General features: G+C 41.8%; 6 protein-coding genes and 1 pseudogene across 7 annotated transcripts; 4 read left to right on the forward strand and 3 right to left on the reverse strand.

Annotated features, from left to right (window-relative positions):
• Positions 1-4577: 4577 nt before the first annotated feature.
• On the reverse strand, positions 4578-5117 carry LOC307192379 (histone H2B type 1-C/E/F/G/I-like; annotated as a pseudogene). The gene is made up of 2 exons: positions 5094-5117; positions 4578-4939 (listed from the first exon to the last, which is right to left on the reverse strand). The product of its transcript is annotated as a histone H2B type 1-C/E/F/G/I-like (transcript).
• On the forward strand, positions 5050-5692 carry LOC307192194 (histone H2A type 1). Its single transcript, XM_079932854.1, has one exon. The coding sequence runs from the start codon at positions 5258-5260 to the stop codon at positions 5648-5650; it is 393 nt and encodes a 130-aa protein (XP_079788980.1). The 5' UTR covers positions 5050-5257; the 3' UTR covers positions 5651-5692.
• Positions 5693-7336: 1644 nt separating this feature from the next.
• H3C10 (H3 clustered histone 10) lies at positions 7337-7773 on the forward strand. Its single transcript, XM_079933507.1, has one exon. It carries the CDS (start codon positions 7344-7346, stop codon positions 7752-7754), a length of 411 nt encoding a protein of 136 aa, XP_079789633.1. The 5' UTR covers positions 7337-7343; the 3' UTR covers positions 7755-7773.
• Positions 7774-9672: 1899 nt separating this feature from the next.
• Positions 9673-10146, reverse strand: LOC307193245 (histone H2A type 1-H). The gene has a single exon (XM_079934892.1). It carries the CDS (start codon positions 10103-10105, stop codon positions 9719-9721), a length of 387 nt encoding a protein of 128 aa, XP_079791018.1. The 5' UTR covers positions 10106-10146; the 3' UTR covers positions 9673-9718.
• Positions 10147-10377: 231 nt separating this feature from the next.
• LOC307193246 (histone H2B type 1-L-like) lies at positions 10378-11034 on the forward strand. The gene has a single exon (XM_079934893.1). It carries the CDS (start codon positions 10418-10420, stop codon positions 10796-10798), a length of 381 nt encoding a protein of 126 aa, XP_079791019.1. The 5' UTR covers positions 10378-10417; the 3' UTR covers positions 10799-11034.
• A 1451-nt stretch (positions 11035-12485) lies between these two features.
• On the forward strand, positions 12486-13130 carry LOC307192812 (histone H4). Its single transcript, XM_079934122.1, has one exon. The coding sequence runs from the start codon at positions 12623-12625 to the stop codon at positions 12932-12934; it is 312 nt and encodes a 103-aa protein (XP_079790248.1). The 5' UTR covers positions 12486-12622; the 3' UTR covers positions 12935-13130.
• Positions 13131-20259: 7129 nt separating this feature from the next.
• LOC307193325 (histone H4) lies at positions 20260-20654 on the reverse strand. The gene has a single exon (XM_079935150.1). It carries the CDS (start codon positions 20590-20592, stop codon positions 20281-20283), a length of 312 nt encoding a protein of 103 aa, XP_079791276.1. The 5' UTR covers positions 20593-20654; the 3' UTR covers positions 20260-20280.
• Between the last annotated feature and the right edge of the window lie 1422 nt (positions 20655-22076).

Raw genomic sequence — 22076 nt, forward strand, 5'->3', positions numbered from 1 at the left:
TTGCTTTCCTGGATCTAGAGCCTTGCAGAGGTGGCACCATCTCGTCTTGCTTTGCAGGGCATTTTTTTCAGCAGCTATTTAGAAAACATGCAGGCTGCCAAGGCTCTGTGCAGAAATTAAGTTGGACTAAGAGAAAAAGACACAAGAAGCTCAAAACTGCTCACCCCATAGCTCCCTTTCCCCAGCCACAACGGCCTCTTGCAGTTCCCAGAACACACTAAGTACCTGACTTGGTTACTTGTTCCTTTTGCCTGGAACAGATTTCCCCAGGTAGTGACTCAGCACTTTATGCCAATGACTCCTCCACAATGCCTTGTCTGCATACCCTCCTTAAAATTGAGATCCCCAACTTCCTATCCCCTTTCCTGCTTTATTTTTATCCAAATCACTTACTAAGGAGCTGATATATTAAGAATTTTATTAATTTATTTTTTTATTGCCTAGCTTACCCCTCCCCTCAAAGTGTCACATGAGCAGGAACTTTCACAGGCTTTTTTTTCCCCCTTTCACAGGCTTTTTTTTCCCAAGAAACTTTCACAGGCTTTTTTTCACTGTGTATCCTCCATACTAGCATAGTGCTTGTCACATAATCATAGGTGCTTAACAAATACTTGACGATGAAATAAATTAATTTCCCTTTGGCTGGCTGATTGGGTCACATAAAATCATTGGCTCTACAATGATATGCCTGATTTATAACTGGAATTGGCAATACTTTCTATATAATTCTTCTTCCCTTATTGTATGATGCTTAATTATTTCGCTGATACATATATTGTTTTATTCGATCCAAACAACTTTTTGATGAAACTGGGCTGGCTTTCTACCCCTGTTTCGCGGATAAGGAAACTGGTACGAGTTTCACTGACTTGTCTGTGATCCGCACAGTGACCAGAATGGCATTTGCCTCTTTGTGGTATTGAAGTCACCCCTCGGTGACCTCAGATCATCCATTTTCTGGTATTTTGTTTTGTTTTGTCTTGTTTTGCCAAGGAAACATGGTCTTGGTATCTAAGAGTTCTAACTCCTACCTTCATTGCATGGAGAGGGAGAGGAAAACCTGGGGGCCACTAAATGAGAGGTTGGTTGGACCTCTGCTTGGTTAAGCTTGCAGGTCTCCTTCTCACCCCTTTCCCTTTCTTCCTGCAGCACAGTTTTATAAATGACAAAGTTTTGTTTTAAAATTCTAAGTCTTTAGTCTTTTTTTGTACACACAGATATTGAGTTTCTAAATCAACACATTTGAGAGCCTGAAGGGTGCTAACCTCTCCCATATGTAAGTGCATCTTTGGGGGCTCTCATCTGGGAATTCAGTTTTATAAACCTTACATGGGGTTCTTTCCCAGAAGTTGAAGAAAGGGTACAGAAATAGAAACTGGTCATAACAGGAGCAGGAATAGATGGATGAGGTTCTTTGAAAGCACTTCCAAATCTCTAATGTTTCTCAGATATTAAGAAATCATGCATTCAAATGTAAAATGATATAAAAGTGAAATTCCAACAATTTAATGACAGATATGTGCACGGGAGTTGAGATGGAATGCTAGGATCTGAGCAAAGGAAAGGTGAGGTGTGAGGATTGTTGGTGACCTCTACCTCAAAATCCTCCAGGAAGACAATCAATTCATGCTAGATTGCAAGTGTGACTGTTTAAGATACAATTGTACCAAGAATAAAGAGAGAGAAGTTATAGTACTATTAAAGATTTATGAAAATGTTCCTTAGGAATCAGGCTACTTCATTTACTTTCTTGACTTACTAAAGCAATTTGTGACCAACAAATTGGTCAGTCAAGCCAGGCATACTTCTCATTGCAACTAATATAGTGAATTCTAGTTTGATGAGCATCTCTTGTGAGTTTTGTTATCGTGAATATATTCCTCAGATGTAAGAATCCTAATAAAGTCCCAGCTTGAAGCATTCCATTGTTACTTCCAGTTTATAACAACTAAGGCTCATAGAAACACTGGAAAGGAAAGCAGGCCCTCCTTACGGTCTATGGATTCTCGCATCTCTGTTACAACTTCTGTCTTATAAACCTGCTGAGACAGATTAAATAGTAGGTTCTCATAGAAGAATATGAGGTTATAGAAAACAAATTTATTAAAAAACTTGCATGAACGAAGGTGAGGAATGTACCTACTAAACATATGAAAATAACAAAAAACAAAGAATACCCTTATTATTGACAATAAGCCAATCTGTACAGTAGAGAGGACTTCCTGGATGGTGGAAGATAAAGCCCTTTTGAAGGATAAAATCCTCTGCAGTCTTTTTTCTGTTTTTCATGTAAAATATGAACTCAGGCCTGCTCTTTCTTATAATATTAACTACTTAAATTTCAGAACCTAACCTTAAAAATGAAAGTCTATAATTAATGATTCTCAAAAAAGTAAGATGTTCCTCTACCCTGAAATTACAGTTCCAATCCTCCTTCATAAAACTAGTCAAAAGAATGTGATCTAAAGAGTTGTCAGATTCTCTTTCTCCTGTCTAATATGGAATTCTCTGCCGGTGTTCAAAACTACCACCAAGTTGTCTGTTCTCAGTTAATAAAAATGTGGGAGTCTCATTTGATTTGTAAGACATCTCCTAGGAAGTCCAAACATTAGACATTGTTGCATATTCCTTAGATATAGATCTATGCAGTTTGCAATTCTGATCCCTGGCTGGCTGCAAAGGTAACAATGTTGTATTTGACATCTCTTTTTAGCTTGTTAAAAAGAGGACTACTAGTTCCAAAACGGACCAATGGTACTTTCTTTTTCTCCTTCATGCTCAGGGGAACAAAGAAACTCGTATGACTGCTAGATTAATTTAACAAGTAATGTGAGAGTCTGCTTCATTTAAATAACCGTACAACACTAAATTGGCATCTTGAATCGTGAATACTTCAGAATCTTACTTGATAAACGTTTCATGGTTCATACCTAGTGGTTTTATACTGAAATCCTGTCATCGTTTTGAGAAGCCCACTCCTGTAGACTTTAGTCCCACTGACCATTTCCAATGCCTTGAATGTGTATCCACTTTCTTACTTCAAGTATCCAGAATGCTGTTTTGTACACCACGCTCCTTTATTGGTAATATTATTTATTCTGGGCTCTTTGGGCTTTCCACGCACATCTCTACTGAAGCATTTATTATCTTACCTGTGTTTTGTTTGTTTATTTATGGACAATGTGTACATATGATTCAAAGTGCTTAAAACGGGCACAATTAAAAAGAGCCTCCATCCATCCCTGCCCCTAGGCCATCCAGCACATTCCGCATTCTCTGGTTAATCTCTTTTTCGTGCCTAAAATACATCTCTGAGTCCACAGCACCTTTTCTTCCCTCCAAGGGCACCGCACCTTAGGCCTCACCTTATCCAAGATGAACTCAGCTACTTCGGGAGTTCCGCCTTTGTTTGGAACAAGGAAGGGGGCGGAACGAGAAATGCGAGTCTTTCCCTCTCGAGTTTCTCTAGTTTTGAATTTGGTCCGAAGAATTCAAATAAACGGCTGCCCCCCCACCCCCACCCCACCCCACCCCCCGCCTGGAGTACACCCTTTTTCCACTGTTGTATTTAGAGTTTCGATTTATCTGTACTCTCAACATGGCAAGGCCACGGCAAGGCGGGGAGGGGCTAGGGTTAATGGTGGTGCTAAGAGCCACGGTAAGGTCCTGTGCGCCAACATCCAGGGTATCACCAGGCCCGCCATCCGGCGCCTGGCCTGCCGCGGTGGAGTCAAGTACATCTCCGGTCTCATCTACAGAGACGCGGGGTGCTGAAGGTCTTACTATGAAATGTGACCATGACGCCATAACCAGCGTGCCAAGCGCAAGACGGTCACCGCTGTAGACTTTGTTCTCTCAACCTCCAGGGACACACCCACTATGGCTTTGGCGGCTGATTGCAGTATTGCTGTTTTCAATTGTAAAAGCTCTTTTCAGGGGTACCTATCTTTTCTTTTAAGGAGTTATCTGTTCAGATCACGTATTGCAGCTGAAGTCTTGTTCCTTTGTTCCTGCACTAGTGTACGGCATCGTGGTCTGCTGCAAAGTGATACTATGCAGTGAATGGGTGTGGAGTTCCTGTACACGTAAAAATGGCTTCCATTCACAATGCTTACAGGCTCCCAGGCGCACTTATAGAATGGGCTAAACTGCAAACATTTTAACCTGGGGCTTCCTAACTGTGAAATTAAACTAGTATCTAAAGGGAACCAGTCCAGTGACTTCCTGGATTTCCCTGGCGTTGTCATTGTTGTTCTCGAGGTTTTCAGGTATTGTCTGTCCAGTCAAAACCTGGGGAGACGGGCTAGATGAATCAAAGAACATAGTGTTGACACCAGAAGTGCTCGCCAAAATGCACTTCCTTGTCTGAACATTTGTCAGATTAACACCAAATTTGGGTTAAACGTCACCTCTTCAAATATTACCCAAATCCAGCAAAGACACCTCCTCCTTCTCTCTCCCCGCCACCTTCCCCCACCCCCCGCACGGAAATGACAGGCAAGGAGCCCCAGCTTTCTTGAGAAGTGTTAAGTAGCTCTGAAAAGAGCCTTTGGGTTTGGTAACGCCTATAAACACATTTACTTGGAGCTGGTATACTTGGTGACAGCCTTGGTGCCCTCAGACACTGCATGCTTGGCCAGCTTTCCAGGCAGCAGCAGGCGAACGGCCGTCTGGATCTCCCTGGATGTAATGGTCGAGCGCAATGCGCCAGGCGCGACGCCTCGCCCGCGATGCGCTCGAAGATGTCGTTAACGAACGAATTCATGATGCCCATGTCCTTGGACGAGATGCCATTGTCCGGATGGACCTGCTTCAGCACCTTGTACACGTACACGGAGTAGCTGTCCTTGCGGCTGAGTTTGCGCTTCTTGCCATCCTTCTGTGCCTTAGTCACCGCCTTCTTGGAGCCCTTCTTTGGGGCAGGAGTGGACGTCGCAGGCTAAGGCATGCTAAAGTACTGCGATCGAAATGAAACAAAGGACCAGGAAAGTAAAAGGCGCTTCTTTAACAACAAGGGTTTATGCAAATGAGGTGGGATAAAGGTGGCTGGTGATTGGTGATTTTCTCCAGTGACGTCATAGCTCAATTTTTGCCCAGTCAAGGTAGGCATCCTGCATAGTGGCGTTTCCATTGGCCTAAATGAAAGTAAAATGTTAGCCAATCGTACCGCTTCCTTTTCGCGCCTAGCAGGGCCTATAAAATATGCGTTTTTAAGTTTTTGCTTCTTATCTTTGATAGCCGTTGTTGATCCTGAGCCATGTCCGGACGAGGCAAACAAGGGGGCAAGGCTCGCGCCAAGGCTAAGACTCGCTCTTCGCGGGCCGGGCTCCAGTTTCCCGTGGGCCGAGTGCACCGCCTGCTCCGTAAGGGCAACTACGCCGAGCGGGTCGGGGCCGGCGCGCCGGTGTACCTGGCGGCGGTGCTGGAGTACCTGACGGCCGAGATCCTGGAGCTGGCGGGTAACGCGGCCCGCGACAACAAGAAGACGCGCATCATCCCGCGCCACCTGCAGCTGGCCATCCGCAACGACGAGGAGCTCAACAAGCTGCTGGGTAAAGTCACCATCGCGCAGGGTGGGGTCCTGCCCAACATCCAGGCCGTGCTGCTGCCCAAGAAGACTGAGAGCCACCACAAGGCCAAAGGCAAATAGAAGTCTGGATTAGTTTAATGCAGCTCAAGTTTCGCAATCAAACCAAAGGCTCTTTTCAGAGCCACCTACAGTTTTCTGGGAAGAACTGAGCACTAGGTTTATAAAGCTTATACTCTAGATAATACTTAGGATCATTATAGGTGAATTATACCAACCTCAAAACTTGTGTTAGGAAGTGATTTCCACTCCATGTTAAAGTGTGTGAAATAACCTATAAACTTTGATTCAACACCATTGGCAGATTTGAGGGGTTATGTGGAGTGAGTCATTCTTAAGTATTGTCACCTTCACCTCTACGCATCATGAACCTCTGGAAAGCACAAACTTCTGGTGGAAGGTCAATGTGCCTTTTTGTGGCAGTTTTAAGACATCTTTGTTTTCTGGGTTCTAGACATCCTGAATGTTCAGGGATCAAACCAAACCTGTATCTTAGGTCAAAGGTCATTTTTGGAGCCGTAAGATATCTGAGAAAGACCTAATTTCACATCAGTGTACATTACCTTTTATATTGCTGATTAAGGAATATTTAAATACTCAGGCTTCTTATTGGAAAAGTTAGCTGAGGTGCCTGACAATTATACTCATTGTTTATTATTGGGTTCTCAAGTATTTTCCAAGCTCCCTCGCACCCATCCATACAAACAGATGTCTATATAAGTCGATGATCATTCGTTTCAGGATAAAAATGCTAAATTCTAGTTTAAAATGCCGTTTTCTTAGTCTTTTTATTGTTAAAAGACCTTGTACTGATGGGATTAGATCATTTTTTCCTTAAAAAAAAAAAAGCTTGCCTTGGTAATTTCTAGGCCCTGGGGGGAGGGGGAGGATCAGATGTATCAGATGCCAGGCAAGGAGGCTCTCCTAAGGTTCTGCCAGTTGCTAAGGAACTATTGGATGTAGATGCAAACCCAAGGGGTGTGTAGCTTGCGGTAAACATAGGTTACTGGTGGGGAATTAGATTCTTTAAAAACAAAGGAATTACATTCCTAAAATAGAAAAATAAATTGTGCTGCAATGGAATTGTTTTATATTAACTAACAATGAAAAGAAGTTCATGTAAGGATGAGTTTCCCTATGAAGTTATTAACCCTTTAATTCCTCACATGCAAATCAGATTGTACTTACTGAAAAAAATTTTTAAGTTCTTAAAATTCGTGTTTGAAGGAAAGCTGAGGGGTGATGGTACAGTGCTACTATTAACCAATTGTGGCCACTGATCACTGGATATGTGGCTCGTTTGAACAAAGCAGTAGACATGTAATATACACACTGGATTTCAAACTGCAAAATAAAAAAAATTAATGTGAAATATCTAACAATTATATTGATTACATGTTGAAATGAATATTTTAGATATATGAGGTTAAACAGAATACTATTAAAAACAATTTCTTCTGTTTTTATTTTGTTCTAATGTTGCTAGAAAAGTTTGTTTCTTATGTAGCTTGTATTTATTTCTACTGGAAGTTGCTGTTACAGAGCAAACAACTTTACAGGAAAAATGAAAAAAAATTGAGGTCACAGATAACTAACACTGTCGGAGGATTGGGGGAACAACAAATAAAATTTTCGAGTCCTAACCAGTCCGGTTACCGGTTGGATAGTCCTGTTCTCCTTTTGTCCAATCAGCTTGTGACTCTCGCTATAAATAGGTGGCTAGAGCGCGCCTTTATGCTAGCTGAACCATCTAGTCATGGCTCGCACTAAGCAGACCGCTCGCAAGTCCACCGGCGGCAAGGCGCCACGTAAGCAGCTGGCCACCAAGGCGGCCCGCAAGAGCGCGCCGGCCACGGGCGGCGTGAAGAAGCCGCACCGCTACCGGCCTGGCACGGTGGCCCTGCGCGAGATCCGCCGCTACCAGAAGTCCACGGAGCTGCTGATCCGCAAGCTGCCGTTCCAGCGCCTGGTGCGCGAGATCGCGCAGGACTTCAAGACCGACCTGCGCTTCCAGAGTTCTGCCGTGATGGCGCTGCAGGAGGCGTGCGAGGCCTATCTGGTGGGACTCTTCGAGGACACCAACCTGTGTGCCATCCACGCCAAGCGCGTCACCATCATGCCTAAGGACATCCAGCTTGCCCGCCGCATCCGCGGGGAGAGGGCGTGAGCCTGAAGGTCTCCCATCCACCCCAAAAGGCTCTTTTCAGAGCCGCCTACATGCACACTGAAAAAGGACTGTTTCCCTGCTAATTACTGCTACTAGCTTTGCTTGTGGGAGACAGGTGAACTTTATACATTATGATTTTCTAAGTACCAGGTGTATGTGTTATTTCCGTCTCCCAATGTAGTAAAACAAGTGGTTAGATCTTTCTTACATTCCTAATTTCTCTTTTAGTTAGAAAACACTACTGCTACGATTAGACTGTCAGATGTAATCATGCCCATTCCTTTTCTGAGGGGGCTTGTGAAATGTAGGACCTATGATTTCCACATGGGATTTAGGGTGATGCTAATATTTTACCAAGTTAAAATGATTTAATGCTTTCTACTTGGATTAACACCTTAAGCAAAAAATAATTGAGTGTCCCCTCCCAGGAATCAGCCTTCCTATGGGAAAAAAGATTTCATGGGAAGCAGTCGTCCCCCACCCCCTCCCCGGGCACATCTAAGGCCAATTTCTAATCAGATTGGTATTCTTGAGTGTGTAAACAGGGCCTTCTAGCTTGGGGAACTGAGATATTAAGTCAAGAGAGGCCCACAACAGAGATGGCCCTTTCTGCTGGCTGGGTAGGGCACCCTCCCCTGAATATATGCAGTCAGTATATTGCTTCCCCAAGTAATCTTTCAGTCCTCATTATTAGAAGATTTATTCAGGGGAAATGAGCAGTCCTAGTTATGTGTACATTTCTAATTATGTGGATACAAATATTCCATGTCTCTAAACTAAGTGCTGAACTCCGGTAGTGTTATCCTTCTACCTAAGCTTTTCTGGAATTTCAACATAATTTCATCATTCCATACAAGGAACTTGGATTTTTGCTATAGTAATGGCTCACAAAAATGAATACTCAAGACGCCAGACTATTTTGGCTCATGCTAATGGGTAGATGGTGATGCCAAGTACTAAGATAAGATTCACTGGGAAAGTAGTGATGATGTTCAGTCTGGGATATACATTTTGAATTCGCCGGAGATCTACAAGAATATCAGAAAGTAGATGTATGTGTATGTCTGAACTTGAGATAAGTCTGGGATGGACATAAGATTTGGAAGTCATTAGTATATATAAAGCATTGAAACCAAAGGACTGGCCTAGAAATCCCTCTGGCTCTTCCTCTCTTGCGATCACTCTGCCTTACTTGCCAGTATCGAACTTTTTCTCATTTGCCTGCACACACCACAAGCCATGAATTTGGTGACGCTCATTTTCTGCTGGAATCCCTACACTTTCCTCTATTTCCCGACTTCCTTTAATCCTCAGACCAAGTGTTACCTCTCACAGATCTTATTCCTCTATGCTCCCCTTATATTCTGAGCTTACTTATCTTGCTAAATTGTTCTTTATTTACTTTTGTTTCTCCCCATTAGACTTTCTTTAGGACCGGCGGCGTCTCGTTAACATTGTATCCTTAATGCCTGGTATCCAAGCGTGTGATATTTGTTGAAAATAAGCCTAAGTAACGACTGCGTATCGTGTTTTAAAACAACTCTTTAAAAGCAAATTTTAAGATGCAGGATTTACTATCTTTCTGACACCCCAAATGAGTTTGTGTATCATTCACAAAAAAACCACCTCAGGGCCCCTCCAACAGATATTTTGGCTTCATAAAAACTCACTTATGCCACTTGCCTAACTCCCACATATGGACCTAGATAGATATGAGCCAATAACCTTGTAGCTTCAGTGACTTTGAAATTAGTCTAACACAAATGTCAATTTTGTTGACTTCTAAATAACAACTGTGAAATATGAACAGGAAAGATGAGGATATCCTAGGACTGAAGCCTAATTAGAGAGTATCAGCACTGTACTTCACAGAACAAATTAAAAGTGTACCAAGTCGTGTCACCTTTTTTATGATGATAGAAGTGGCTCTGAAAAGAGCCTTTTGTTGCTTCCAAACTTGATCCCTACTTGGCCTTGTGGTGGCTCTCGGTCTTCTTGGGCAGCAGCACGGCCTGGATGTTAGGCAGGACGCCGCCCTGCGCGATAGTGACTTTACCCAGCAGCTTGTTGAGCTCCTCGTCGTTGCGGATAGCCAGCTGTAGGTGACGCGGGATGATACGCGTCTTCTTGTTGTCGCGGGCCGCGTTACCCGCCAGCTCCAGGATCTCGGCCGTCAGGTACTCCAGCACCGCCGCCAAGTACACCGGAGCGCCAGCCCCAACCCGCTCAGCGTAATTGCCTTTGCGGAGCAGACGGTGCACTCGGCCCACGGGGAACTGAAGCCCAGCCCGCGAAGACCGGGTCTTAGCCTTGGCACGAGCCTTGCCGCCTTGTTTGCCTCGCCCAGACATAACTCGACACCAACCGACGCTTCCAAAGATAACTGACGCAAAAGCTTTAAAGCGCACCTTTTATAGCCCCTGCTGGGCGCGAAAAGGAAGCTATACGATTGGCTAACATTTTACTTTCATTTAGACCAATGGAAACGCGACTATGCAGAATGCTTACCTTGATTGGGCAAAACTGAGCTATGACTTCACTGGAGAAGAATCACCAATCACTAGAAACCTTTACTGCACCTCATTTGCATAAAGCCTTGTTGTTAAAGAGGTACCTGTTGGTGTCCTGATCTTCGTTTATCCCTTGCATCGCAGTTTTTCGCCATGCCTGAGTTTGCCAAGTCCACTCCTGCCCCGAAGAAGGGTTCCAAGAAGGCGGTGACCAAGGCCCAGAAAAAAGATGGTAAGAAGCGCAAGCGCAGCCGCAAGGAAAGTTACTCGGTGTACGTCTACAAGGTGCTGAAGCAGGTCCACCCGGACACCGGTATCTCGTCTAAAGCCATGGGCATCATGAATTCGTTCGTTAACGACATTTTCGAGCGCATCGCGGGCGAGGCGTCGCGCTTGGCGCATTACAACAAGCGCTCGACCATCACCTCCAGGGAGATCCAGACGGCCGTGCGCCTGCTGCTGCCCGGCGAGCTGGCCAAGCACGCCGTGTCTGAGGGCACCAAGGCTGTCACCAAGTACACCAGCTCCAAGTGAGTCACTGATTGCAGAGCGATTGATCAGACTTTCTCACACCCAATGGCTCTTTTCAGAGCCACCTACACTTTCCGAAAAAGAGCTTGTCCGTTGTTAGGTCTGTTTTGAAATGTTTCATGTTTTCTTGAATGTGTAAGTATAGCTTTAGATTAAAAGTTTGTACGTTTTTTGGGGAGCCTTGGTTCTCATGCATTTTTGCATGTTCGTTACAGTTACCTTTCACTATTATAAGTAGATTTCGTGTACTTAGTGAAGAACTAATAATGCATGTATCCTTCAGTTTGCAGAAGTATTTGAAGATAACTCATTGCACTGCAAGTAGCCAGAGCATCGCAATAACTCCTGGGGTTTTCTTTATCCTATCCTAGGTTTTCTGGATCCTATCCCGATAAGCTACCTAGTTTCTGGGTCCTATCCAATAAGCTACTTAGCTACTTACTGCCTATGAAATTGAAGTAAGGAATTACTCCTGGAGGATTCAGAAGTCGAAGGTATTAGTTGACAAGGAGGCCGAATTCGCAGCCAGTGTGTCTGAGTGCTTCCTCCCTAAGCTGCAACGGGCCCACAACCTTATGCATTATTAAAATCTCAACCTTAATAGTTGGAAGCTGGGGTAATTTTAAGATCGAGTGCTGACAGGACTTGATGACTTAAGAGTTACGAGACAGCATAATGTAGATTGTTTCATTTTCTAGTTTCTCACCTAGTTCCCTCTCCTTTCAATGTACCCCACCTCGCTCCACCACCTCCCATACGTAACTGTAAAATGATAAGCATTGCTAAAGGGATTAGATGGCTTTTAGTCATGGAGTAAACAAGAGCAGTTTGAAATATAAACCTGAGTCCTTTCTCTTGTAAGAGAAAAGGTTGGAAATTTAAAATTTTTTCCTTCACCTCTTCAGTTCTCTTTGAAATTATACCTTTCCTATGTTGGTAGGAAAGCCTGGTGCCTCTGAAAAACCCAAAGGCGTTTTCTTTTTTTCTTGAAACAAGTTACAATGTTTAAAACATTTTAATGGAAACACAATAGGAAGAACTAGTGTCCCCAGTACATTACAGAAATTAAAAAGGGTACTTTATCACTGGCAAATAAATCCATAAATCTTGCTTGCTGACCACTTGATCAACCAGACAAAAAAAAAATCATCTATCCCCAAATTAATTCTGAATGTAACAAATAGATTTGGGAAACCATAGTATATAGAACAGAATAGAATTTTAGTAACAGCTCCAAGTATGATGTTAAAGGCATTTCATTGGTGGAGAAAAGAATTATTTTAAAAATCTGGCTGATTAAGGAATCGCTAGGGAATTGTTTAAAACTGTGCTATGGAGAATTAATGGGAAGGAATAATAAGCAGACATTAATAACTTGTTATTAAAAACTCAAGGGAAATTGAGTTAAATACACCAGTGTAAAGAGGTTTTAAAAGGGCATATGCAGCATTGCATACATTTTCTTTGAAAGAATATGTGCTTTTATCTATTCAACAAAATACCAAATTAGCTACCAGCAGTGATCTCTGTGTGGTGAGATAACGAGTTTTGCCCTTTTCCACAACACTAATGTTTTGCGTGCGCATTCAAAAGCAATTGTTAAAGCCTTAAAACATGGTAACAAAATAAGTTACCACAGCGAGAAACAGTACAAAGGAACAGAGAAGGCCTCTTTTTCTTTTTTTTTTTTGGTCAAATTCCCCTCTCCCGCTTAGGGAGGGACTTCCCGCCTTCAGGTTCTCAGTTCGGTCCGCTACCGGACGTATAAAAGCTTGCATCCGCGATCCGTGGAAGCAAAGGTTTGTTGAGCTTCAGTAAGTGTTTGTTATGTCGGGTCGTGGGAAGGGCGGGAAGGGTCTCGGAAAGGGGGGCGCCAAGCGCCACCGCAAAGTGCTGCGCGATAATATTCAGGGCATCACTAAGCCCGCTATTCGGCGTTTGGCTAGGCGTGGTGGTGTCAAGCGCATCTCTGGCCTCATCTACGAGGAGACTCGCGGGGTGCTGAAGGTGTTCCTGGAGAACGTGATTCGGGACGCTGTCACTTACACTGAGCACGCCAAGCGCAAGACCGTCACCGCCATGGACGTGGTCTACGCGCTCAAGCGCCAGGGACGCACCCTTTACGGCTTTGGCGGCTAGAATGTTCAGTTTTGTGTCTGTTCTGTTAACAAAAGGCCCTTTTCAGGGCTTCCTACTTTTCGCTTGTAAGGAGCTGTGATTCTCTAATTTTTTCATTGCTTGGAGATGTTAAAAAGAGTATTTAATTATTGTACTTTAGCCTGCGAAATTTTGTGCTCATTCTGGGACGCGTGTGTTCCCAATCCCGCCTAGGTACAGCAGGGGTCGTTAGGATCGCTGTCCAGTCAATTCTTTACCTAAGGATATATCCACGCTGAGTTGGTATGGAATCTTTAGTTGTGTAATTTGCTAAAGGAGGTAGTGGGGAAAGGCCTTGCAGATGCCTACGTTCGCTACTGTGTAACTTTTTCTTTTACAAAGTAACTTATAGTTGAACCACCTATTAAAAGTGGGGTAACTTTGTATCAGTTAATACACTGTACCACTGGCAAGAAGTCACACACAATCTGGAGTCTGGCAGTGTTACTTGGAAAAAGTGTATTCAGATCCCAAAGTGGGAAAGTTTTATAGAAAAAGAATTCGTCTTTAAGATTAGTTAGTGACATGTCTGCCTCTCTAAAGGTAATAACTATCTTGTCAAATCAAGCTCGCAGGCATGTTCTATGTCCCTGGAGGGATAGTCAGTAGCCTATTACTGGTCTGGATCACTTATTTACCACAAAGGATAGGGAGAACATTTTAAACTTAAATTAGTCCATTCATAGAGTCAAGTGAGTAAAGGGTTTTTTGGTTGATTTTAAAAGGCGAGGCTCATAATTAGCGCTCATTAAGTCTTAATTTATGTATTTGGTGAAGTGAATGTCACTGGTGACAAGAACTGGGGAGGGACAGTTATAGTAATGGATTCAGATAAAGCAAAAGTACAAAATTCCTGGTCCACGTATGGAGAGCACATGTTTTCTTTAGACATATTTTTCTTAATTTTTTGTCATTAATGTAAGCATGTTAATGAAAAATGTACTTGTTTTCTACTTGTGAAAAATCGTCCGACTTGGCACCGCTAAGCAGACCCACATATATTTTGGACATAAAAAATAATCTCTCTGTTTAGGATGTAAAAGATAAAAATAAATATTTTAGGAGATGTAAATGTCCTGTTTTGTGACTTCACTACCAAAGGAATGCAAGATGGTGAAACGTTTAAGCATAATCATTAGAAGCAGATGGCTTGGGATTAAACCTATACCACCATTCTCTTGTGGTGAGAACGGGTTAAGTTACACATCTTTTCTGGGCCTTAGTTTCTCCATTTATACAACTGTGTGATAATGATATTGATACCTCACTCAAAGGATTGTTTTGAGGATTCATGAGTTGATAAATGAAAAGTGCTTAAGTACCAGTGCCTGACAAATAGTAAGTGCAAAGTGTAGCAGTTATTACTCATCTATGCCTCATCCCTAATTGCATCACAACCACATTCCAGCTGAGATTCTCTAGTCTGTTATGGGGCCATGGGAAATACCCTAAAGTCAATATGTTTTTGGAACCAGTTTTTGCACTTGGAGATATTATCTTGATTATTCCTAAGTGTCACACCTGTTCGTTTGTACTCACATTCTGGGTGGTAAATAAAAGGCAGGAGGAGCCTTCCTTAGCCTTCTGAGGATGGTCACAGCATAACTGGATAGGTGTGCTGTGATTTTTGTCTTTCTCTTTCTCACTTTCTATCAACCTCATCTCATTTTTTCTGAATAGCCATAGAATTTAACTTCCAAAGAGAAACCCAGACATCATGTGGACAAAAGATCTGTCTCTTATGTGAAGGCACATAAGAATTACTATGAAAAAGTTGTTTGTTTAAATAATAACTGGTCTTTCCCTAGACCAGTTAATCAGAATCTGTAGGACTGGGTCACCTCAAATACAACTCATTAGCACTTCCCACTTCTACTGGTCCCACAGGCCTTTTCAAATCTAAGGGGAAATCTCGGTGTTTTAATACCATCTTTTCATCAGTTTCAACTTTAAGAGAATGCTCTCAAAGGCTGTGGAACTCTCAGACCCAAAGCTCAGACCCAAATTAATGGACAAAGGATCAATCATCCTTTGTTGCAATGAGAGGGCCTGTCCAGGAGTTCAAGTCCTTACCTTTCTCCCAAGAGAGGATTTAGTTCAAAATTCATGGGTTTATTTTATCTGTGGTTATGGATTAAAGTTTGTTGCATAAAAAGTTCTTGCTATAAACATCTGCTAGGTTCAGCGGTTATAGAATCGAGACATCAGAAACCAAGGACAACTTCTTGGCTTTCGTTTCCAGCTGTACTGGGAAAATTACCCTTAAAAAAGAAACAGTAGGAGTTCCCTGGTGGCGCAGTAGTTGGTGATCTGCCTGCCAATGCAGGGGACATGCGTTCCATCCCTGGTCGGGGAGGATCCCACATACTGCAGAGCGGCTAAGCCCGTGTGCCACAGCTGCTGACCCTGCACTCTGGAGCCCGAGAGCCACAACCGCTGAGCCCGTGCACCACAACTACTGAAGCCCACACGCTTTAGGGCCCACGTGCTGCAACTGCTGAACCCGCATGCTGCAACTACTGAGGCCCATGCTCCTGGAACCCATACTCCACAACAGGAGGCGCCGCAACGGGAGGCCCACTTACTGCAACAGAGAGTAGCCCCCGCTCCCCTGCTTGCCACAACTGAAGAAACCCCACGCACAGCGACAAAGACCCAATGCAGACAAAACAAAAAACAAAAAACACAACATAGTCTACACTAAAACCTTAACAAATAGAAAAAAGTATCCTGACTAAATACCCTGAGAATCAGCATGTATTACTTAACACAGTTTCATTGCTTGTTCAGGACTCTAACCTAGTGAGTATACAGGAAAGCTCTCAGTCGATAGCATCAGGAATGTTAGTTCATTAATTCATTTATTCATTAATATTACTGAATGACTGCTGTGCTTCAGGCATTGTACTTGGCACTAGTGATACAGCAAGGGAAAAAAAGTCTCTTTTTACTAGGGAAAGACAGAAAATAAACTAATATACAATCATTTTTCTACATCCAGTGACCAATTATTAGTCTTCATTTTTTTTTGACCTATTGGAAACACTGACATAATTGACCCTACAATTTCTCTTTGATATACTTTCTTCACTTGGTTCTCTCTTACCAGAGGCTCTGTATCTATTGTTAGCTCATCTCTTCTCCCCAGACCCTTAATGTTGGGGGATACAGGGCTAAGTTTTTACTACTTCTTTTTCTGTACTCACTCGCTTGAAGATCTCACCAAGTTCAGACTTTCAATGCCATCTGTACATTAATGACTTCCAATTTTATATTGCGAACCCAGTCTTCTCTCCTAAACTCCAGACAGACATACACCCAATTTCTTTCTCTTTTCTTTTTTTTTTTTTTTTTTGCGTGGAGGTTGGGGGCGAGTGGATTGCAGTACCTTAGTTCCCCCACTAGGGATTGAACCCAGGCCTCAGCAGTGAAAGCACAGAGTCTGAACAACTGGACAGCCAGAGAATTCCACACAGTTCCCTATATTTTTTCTTCACATCGATGTTTGACATCTTAAAGTTAACATGTCCAAAATAGAATCCTTAGTATTCCCCCTCCCAATCTTTCATTAAAACACTCCCCCATTTAGTTGATAATTATTTCATTCTTGTCCATTCAATTCTTCTAGAAATCCTCTTGATTTTGCCTTCAAAATATATATGGAAACATCAATTCTCTGTACCACTATGCTACCACCCTGGCTTGAGGACCGTCTTCTCTCCCCTAGGTTACTGGCTTCAGTTTCCTTAATATTTTTCCTACTTCCACATTTGACTCCCCACTGTCCTGTGGGAAGGTACCTTGATGCCCTGGTAGCCTCCAAACACACTACCAGGCAAGCTCTCCCATGGCATAAAAAGACTCAAATTAAATCAAAATGTCGGGGATGCATGATTTTTTAAATTAATTTAAACACATAACCTGAGACAAGGGGAAAGATTGAGGTAAGTTAAGACTTAAAATAAGGTTTCAAGGAGATGGGCCACAGTAGCTGAATCATGGGTTACACAATGTTCAGATATCTTTCTGCTGCATCAAACTTCCTTACTGATGGTTTGGTTATGAAGCCCAGAGTCCAGGTTTGGGCAAGAAGGTCCACAGATAGACCCTGGCCAGTACCTATCAAAGAGAGATTATTACCCCTGACCACATCTGTTGCTTGCTCACCAATTTGCCTGCCAAATAGCCATGGGTTTTATTTGTGTTATCTTGGGCAAAGAATGCTTGGGGGCCAGAATGGATAACCCATATCCCAAATATATTTAGTGTATCAGGAATATTTAGTGCCTCATATATCCCAGGCATATTTAGTGTCCAGGTGTATCAGGTATAACTAGTGCCTCAAGGATCGTGCAGATCTCCTGGTCCTTTCTCCTTATACTTAACACACATGTGCTCTACTTTCTAACTACTTATCTATACAGTACTTAATACATCTTATGAGTTTCACCCATCACATTTGTTTCTCTGTAGCAGAATTAAATCTATGCAAATAGTATAAGAAATACATATTTCATAATATTTAGGAAGCCAAGAATTTGATTAAGTATGCTCAGACCTTTAGATAGGTATTTTATAATAGAGTATTTAAATTTTTATCTTTTGTTTAACTTGGTCTGTTTTTTATTAATATGACATAGTTGTGAAAAAGGGATAAAGGCTTACTTGTTTAAGAGGAGTGGTTAGTTCTAAACCTATATTAATAACCAATTCCTATGAAAAAGGATTCTGTATAAAATCCAATCACTCTTCTGTATTGTTTTGTAGACAGGGCCAATCAATCTATATTTTATATTTTCAAAAGTCATTGTTAAGTATTACTGTTTATCAAAAGTTCTTTTAATGGAATATTTTTCTAAAATTTGAGGAGTCAGTTTGAAAAATATAGCAACTGAAAGTATAAAAAAGTTTCAGTAAAGGACCTTTAGCGGCAATCAAATCAGTTCATTCAGTCCAAAGTGATTAATTCTTGGGAATTCCCTGGCGGTCCAGTGGTTAGGGCTCCGCACTTCCACTGAAGGAGACACAGGTTCGATCCCTGGTGGGGGAACTAAAATTCCCTCATGCCACGTGGCCAAAAAAAAAAGAAAAGTGATTAATCATTGCTTTGTTGATCTTGGGTTAAGCAGCCTGCTTCTAATATGGCTTGCAAAATCTTAGATCAGACCTGTGGTAGAGCCTGACAGTATCAGGTACAGTTATTTATTAAAGTTCTTTTGATGTTTCTTCTGGAAAACTCAATTTCAGATCTGGTGTGTAGCAGGGGCCTTTAGAGATAACTGTATGGAAAACCAGCAACTATCTGTTGATGATAAAAGAGAAAACGTCTGGTCAATGTATTATATTAATCAACGTTATCAGTATGGAGTAGGATAGAATCCCCGATTTAGATATGTATTATGAATAGTGAGGACATTGACATACCTCCGAGTGCCCTTTGATATATGTCATAAAGTATTTGCTATTATTGTCACCAAATGAGAAGGTATTTATACCTAGGAACAAAATCTGTTGGCAGTTTTTTGTGTCTTTTATATGCATATAATTATGGTCTACCCAACTTAAGAAGTATAACCGTTAAACATTTATATCAATAGCATTTTATCTGGTTAACTTAGGGATGTATAGTGTCCTCTTTTGATTTGCCCTCTTTTTTCAAATATTGCACAATATATAGAGAACAATTCTCACAACTGTATATGCTTCATTACAAATATAAATGAGAGAACAAACCTTACCTGTGGTCTAGTGGCCACAACTACAAAAATAACTTAGATATAAATAGATAATACCTTAATGGCTTCATTATTCAAAATTTGGGGGTCTGGATTTAGAAAAAGTAATATCAAAAAGAAATCAGGCTATGAATGTAATAACAGATTTCTACAACCAAATACTAAAATATTGGGTATAAGATAGCATTTAAACTATACACAGAATGCTTAGGGATTTTTTTTGACTGTTGGGTTTTTTTTTTCTTTTTTAAAGAACTGAGAGACTTTTGTCAAAATTATTCGAGAAATCAGTGGAAAGCCACAAATAGTAATAGACACTCAGAAAATGTTGGGGAAATATAATTAAAAGCAAAATCTCCCAATTCAGAAAACTCTCCAAAAAGGGAGTAGGAACAGAAAAGTTTTACTATTGCATAAGCATTAAACCAGAACGTGAAGCACAACACAGGCAATTTGCTAAAGGGATTGCAAAACAAAGAGAGAAATCTCTTTTATACAGCTAAATGGGTACAACCCATTCAAACATTATGTAGGCTTAGCAATTTGGAATCTTGTGATAAGGGAAGTTAGGCCTCTTTCCAGAACAGATGTGTTATCTTCCTTGATTGTATTTCAAAGAGGAAACATTACTGAGTTGGGAGACTGGCTAGATGAGTATTTAGCACTTGACATTATGAAGATTTACTGGTGAGGCAAGGGAATTTTTAACTTCAGCTATAAAATATGTAAATCTGGTCATTGTTTTCTCATTTTTTGTACATGTGGGCAATTGTCTTTTAGTCTGTGTCTCTGCATTAGTCAAGCTTTCACCTTTGGCTTTGGGTTTTTTCCTATAGCTTCTAAGACCTGTGGGAAGATACTAAGGCCTCCTTTGAGATTAGGTCTGGATTTCCTAATCTGTTAGGAAAAACTCTACCAAGGATCTTATTTTAATTAGTTCTCCTAGAGGGAGAACTTAGAGGGCTTACAGGGCTGCCTGTATTTTTTCACCCTAGAGAACATTTCTGTAATGTGACCTTGTTTCTTTTATAATTTAGTTGAAATGTCTTTTAATCACATCCCACCCTCATCAACTATTCTGAGATTTTACAGTGAGCCTGTCCTTTATCAGCCTTCCATACTGGAGTGTTAAAGCCTATTTAACAGCCACGGGTTTGTTTCCTGAGCAGAGGACACCTGGAGCTAGAATAGGTTATTGTGATCGAATCATTTATGTATACTAAATATGCTACGAATTAGTGAGGAGACAGGTGCACTTCTTTTCCATCCCTTTCTAAACAATCGCTTGCACTCCATCTACAAAGAGAAATGCCACTCTGGTAAAACTCTCAAGTCATATGTATTTGGGTGGCCCGTTTGCTTCCAGCTTATGACCATCTAAGCTTTCTGTGCTCGAGCAAAGAAACTTTCACAGTAAAGGATGTAAGTAGTGCTTCTAAACAGTTAAGGGTAAAGAGCAAAGCTAAGAGCTTCAGGGTGTAGAGAATGTGAAGCGTGAAAAAGCAAGCTCAAAACAAACCAGCATCACGGCTCCTCAGATGAAAAGATGGGGGCCCTGAAAAGGGCCTTTTGTTGAACAAAGAGCGCGAACACTCAGCCGCCGAAGCCGTAGAGAGTGCGTCCCTGGCGCTTGAGCGCGTAGACCACGTCCATGGCGGTAACAGTCTTGCGCTTGGCGTGCTCTGTGTAGGTGACTGCGTCCCGGATTACGTTTTCCAGAAACACCTTCAGCACCCCGCGCGTCTCCTCGTAGATGAGACCAGAAATGCGCTTCACACCTCCACGCCGGGCCAGACGGCGAATAGCGGGCTTCGTGATGCCCTGGATGTTATCGCGCAAAACTTTGCGATGACGCTTAGCGCCCCCTTTTCCAAGGCCCTTACCACCTTTGCCGCGACCAGACATACCGAAAACCTGTAAGATTAACAAAGGTTAACTTCCAGGCCTCCCAGATGCAGGCCTTTATACGTCCGTTGGCGGACCAAACTGAGAACCTGAAGAAAGGTAGCGGGAAGTCCCGCCCCGGGAGGGGGGGAGGGGCATTTGACCAAAAAAAAAAAAAAAAAGCCTTTTTTGTTCCTTTGTACTGTGTTTCATACGGTGGTAACTATTTTGTTACCGTGTTTAAGGCTTTAACAATTGCTTTTGAATGCGAACGCAAAACATAAATATTGTGGAAAAGGGTAAAACTCGTTATCTCACCACACATAGATCATTGCTGGTAGCTAATTTCGTATCAATATTTTGGTGAACAGATAAAAGCACATAGTCTTTCAAAGAAAATGTATGCAATGCCGCAAATGGCATTTTGGAACCTCTTTGATTACATTTTAACCAATTTCCCTTATTTAAAGAGAAAATACATTTTTTATGTCTGCTTGTTATTCTTATGAATGCTCTTTAATACAGTTTTAACCAACTCCCTAGCAGCCCAATTTTTTTTAATAAATCATTTTTTTTTCCATTTAAGAAAAATTTACTTCTTCACTCTACTTGGGTATATACTATACTGACGTTTCTAATGAAGGATAGCAGAATACACCACTCCCAAATATCCTTTAGCATAAGGATTATTTTGAGCGGATTGTTTCTGAGAAAAAGCAGATACAGAAGCTCTAAAAACAGAATAGAATTTACCCCTTTTTAAGGGAAATTTACATTTATATGAGAAATCTCCATTTGTAAGGGTATCTCACTCAATGTGCCAGGAAGAGAAAGATAACTCACAAGAAACTTACCAATGGAGAAGGTGCAGGATTTAATCGGCCTCCCCTTGTTTACTGTGCTCTTCCGGGTCACCTCCAACAGCCCCCCCCCCCCCCCACACACACACAGCCATGTCTTTTGTCTTTAGCTGAAGATGATATTTAAAGTGGCGGTTCGGGCCACTTCTGGGAGTTTTACTCAGTTCCTCTCTGTTCATTCCATGTATACATGAGACGTACACAGTATTACACTTTGTTTTTCTCTTGTTAGTCTGTTTTTTTTTTTTTTTTAATTACAGCAGGGTGTCAGCCACAGAACCAGTGAAACTAATGTTTTCGTATAAACAATTGAAATAGTAAGCATAGACAAAGGTCTGGAAGAGGAGAAATTTATAAAAACCACAAAAAACAACCTTAGGGGAAAGGCATTGTTTGGGAGCCTCACAGATTCGTATTGTTGAAGGCTCCCTAATTCTCTGTACTTACTGTCTGCCCCTTGTCCAGAGTCCCTGCCTTCTTCCAAGTTACTGGTCCCCAAAATCATTCAGTGTCTTCATTATTCCACCAGGTAATTAATATTCATTAACATCAGTAGCATTTATTTAAATGTGAGACTGTTGCTAGACTGGAGAAGGAAGTAGGAGGTACACCAAATTAATAAGGTCATGCAGATCAATTTTTTTA

This window comes from Stenella coeruleoalba (assembly GCF_951394435.1).
Source record: "Stenella coeruleoalba genome assembly, chromosome: 10".
Classification (NCBI taxonomy): Eukaryota; Metazoa; Chordata; class Mammalia; order Artiodactyla; family Delphinidae; genus Stenella; species Stenella coeruleoalba.

Coding starts and splice junctions, on each gene's coding strand:
- H3C10 (XM_079933507.1), top strand. CDS start 7,344: ATGGCTCGCACTAAGCAGACCGCTCGCAAGTCCACCGGCGGCAAGGCG.
- LOC307193325 (XM_079935150.1), bottom strand. CDS start 20,592: ATGTCTGGTCGCGGCAAAGGTGGTAAGGGCCTTGGAAAAGGGGGCGCT.
- LOC307193245 (XM_079934892.1), bottom strand. CDS start 10,105: ATGTCTGGGCGAGGCAAACAAGGCGGCAAGGCTCGTGCCAAGGCTAAG.
- LOC307192812 (XM_079934122.1), top strand. CDS start 12,623: ATGTCGGGTCGTGGGAAGGGCGGGAAGGGTCTCGGAAAGGGGGGCGCC.
- LOC307192194 (XM_079932854.1), top strand. CDS start 5,258: ATGTCCGGACGAGGCAAACAAGGGGGCAAGGCTCGCGCCAAGGCTAAG.
- LOC307193246 (XM_079934893.1), top strand. CDS start 10,418: ATGCCTGAGTTTGCCAAGTCCACTCCTGCCCCGAAGAAGGGTTCCAAG.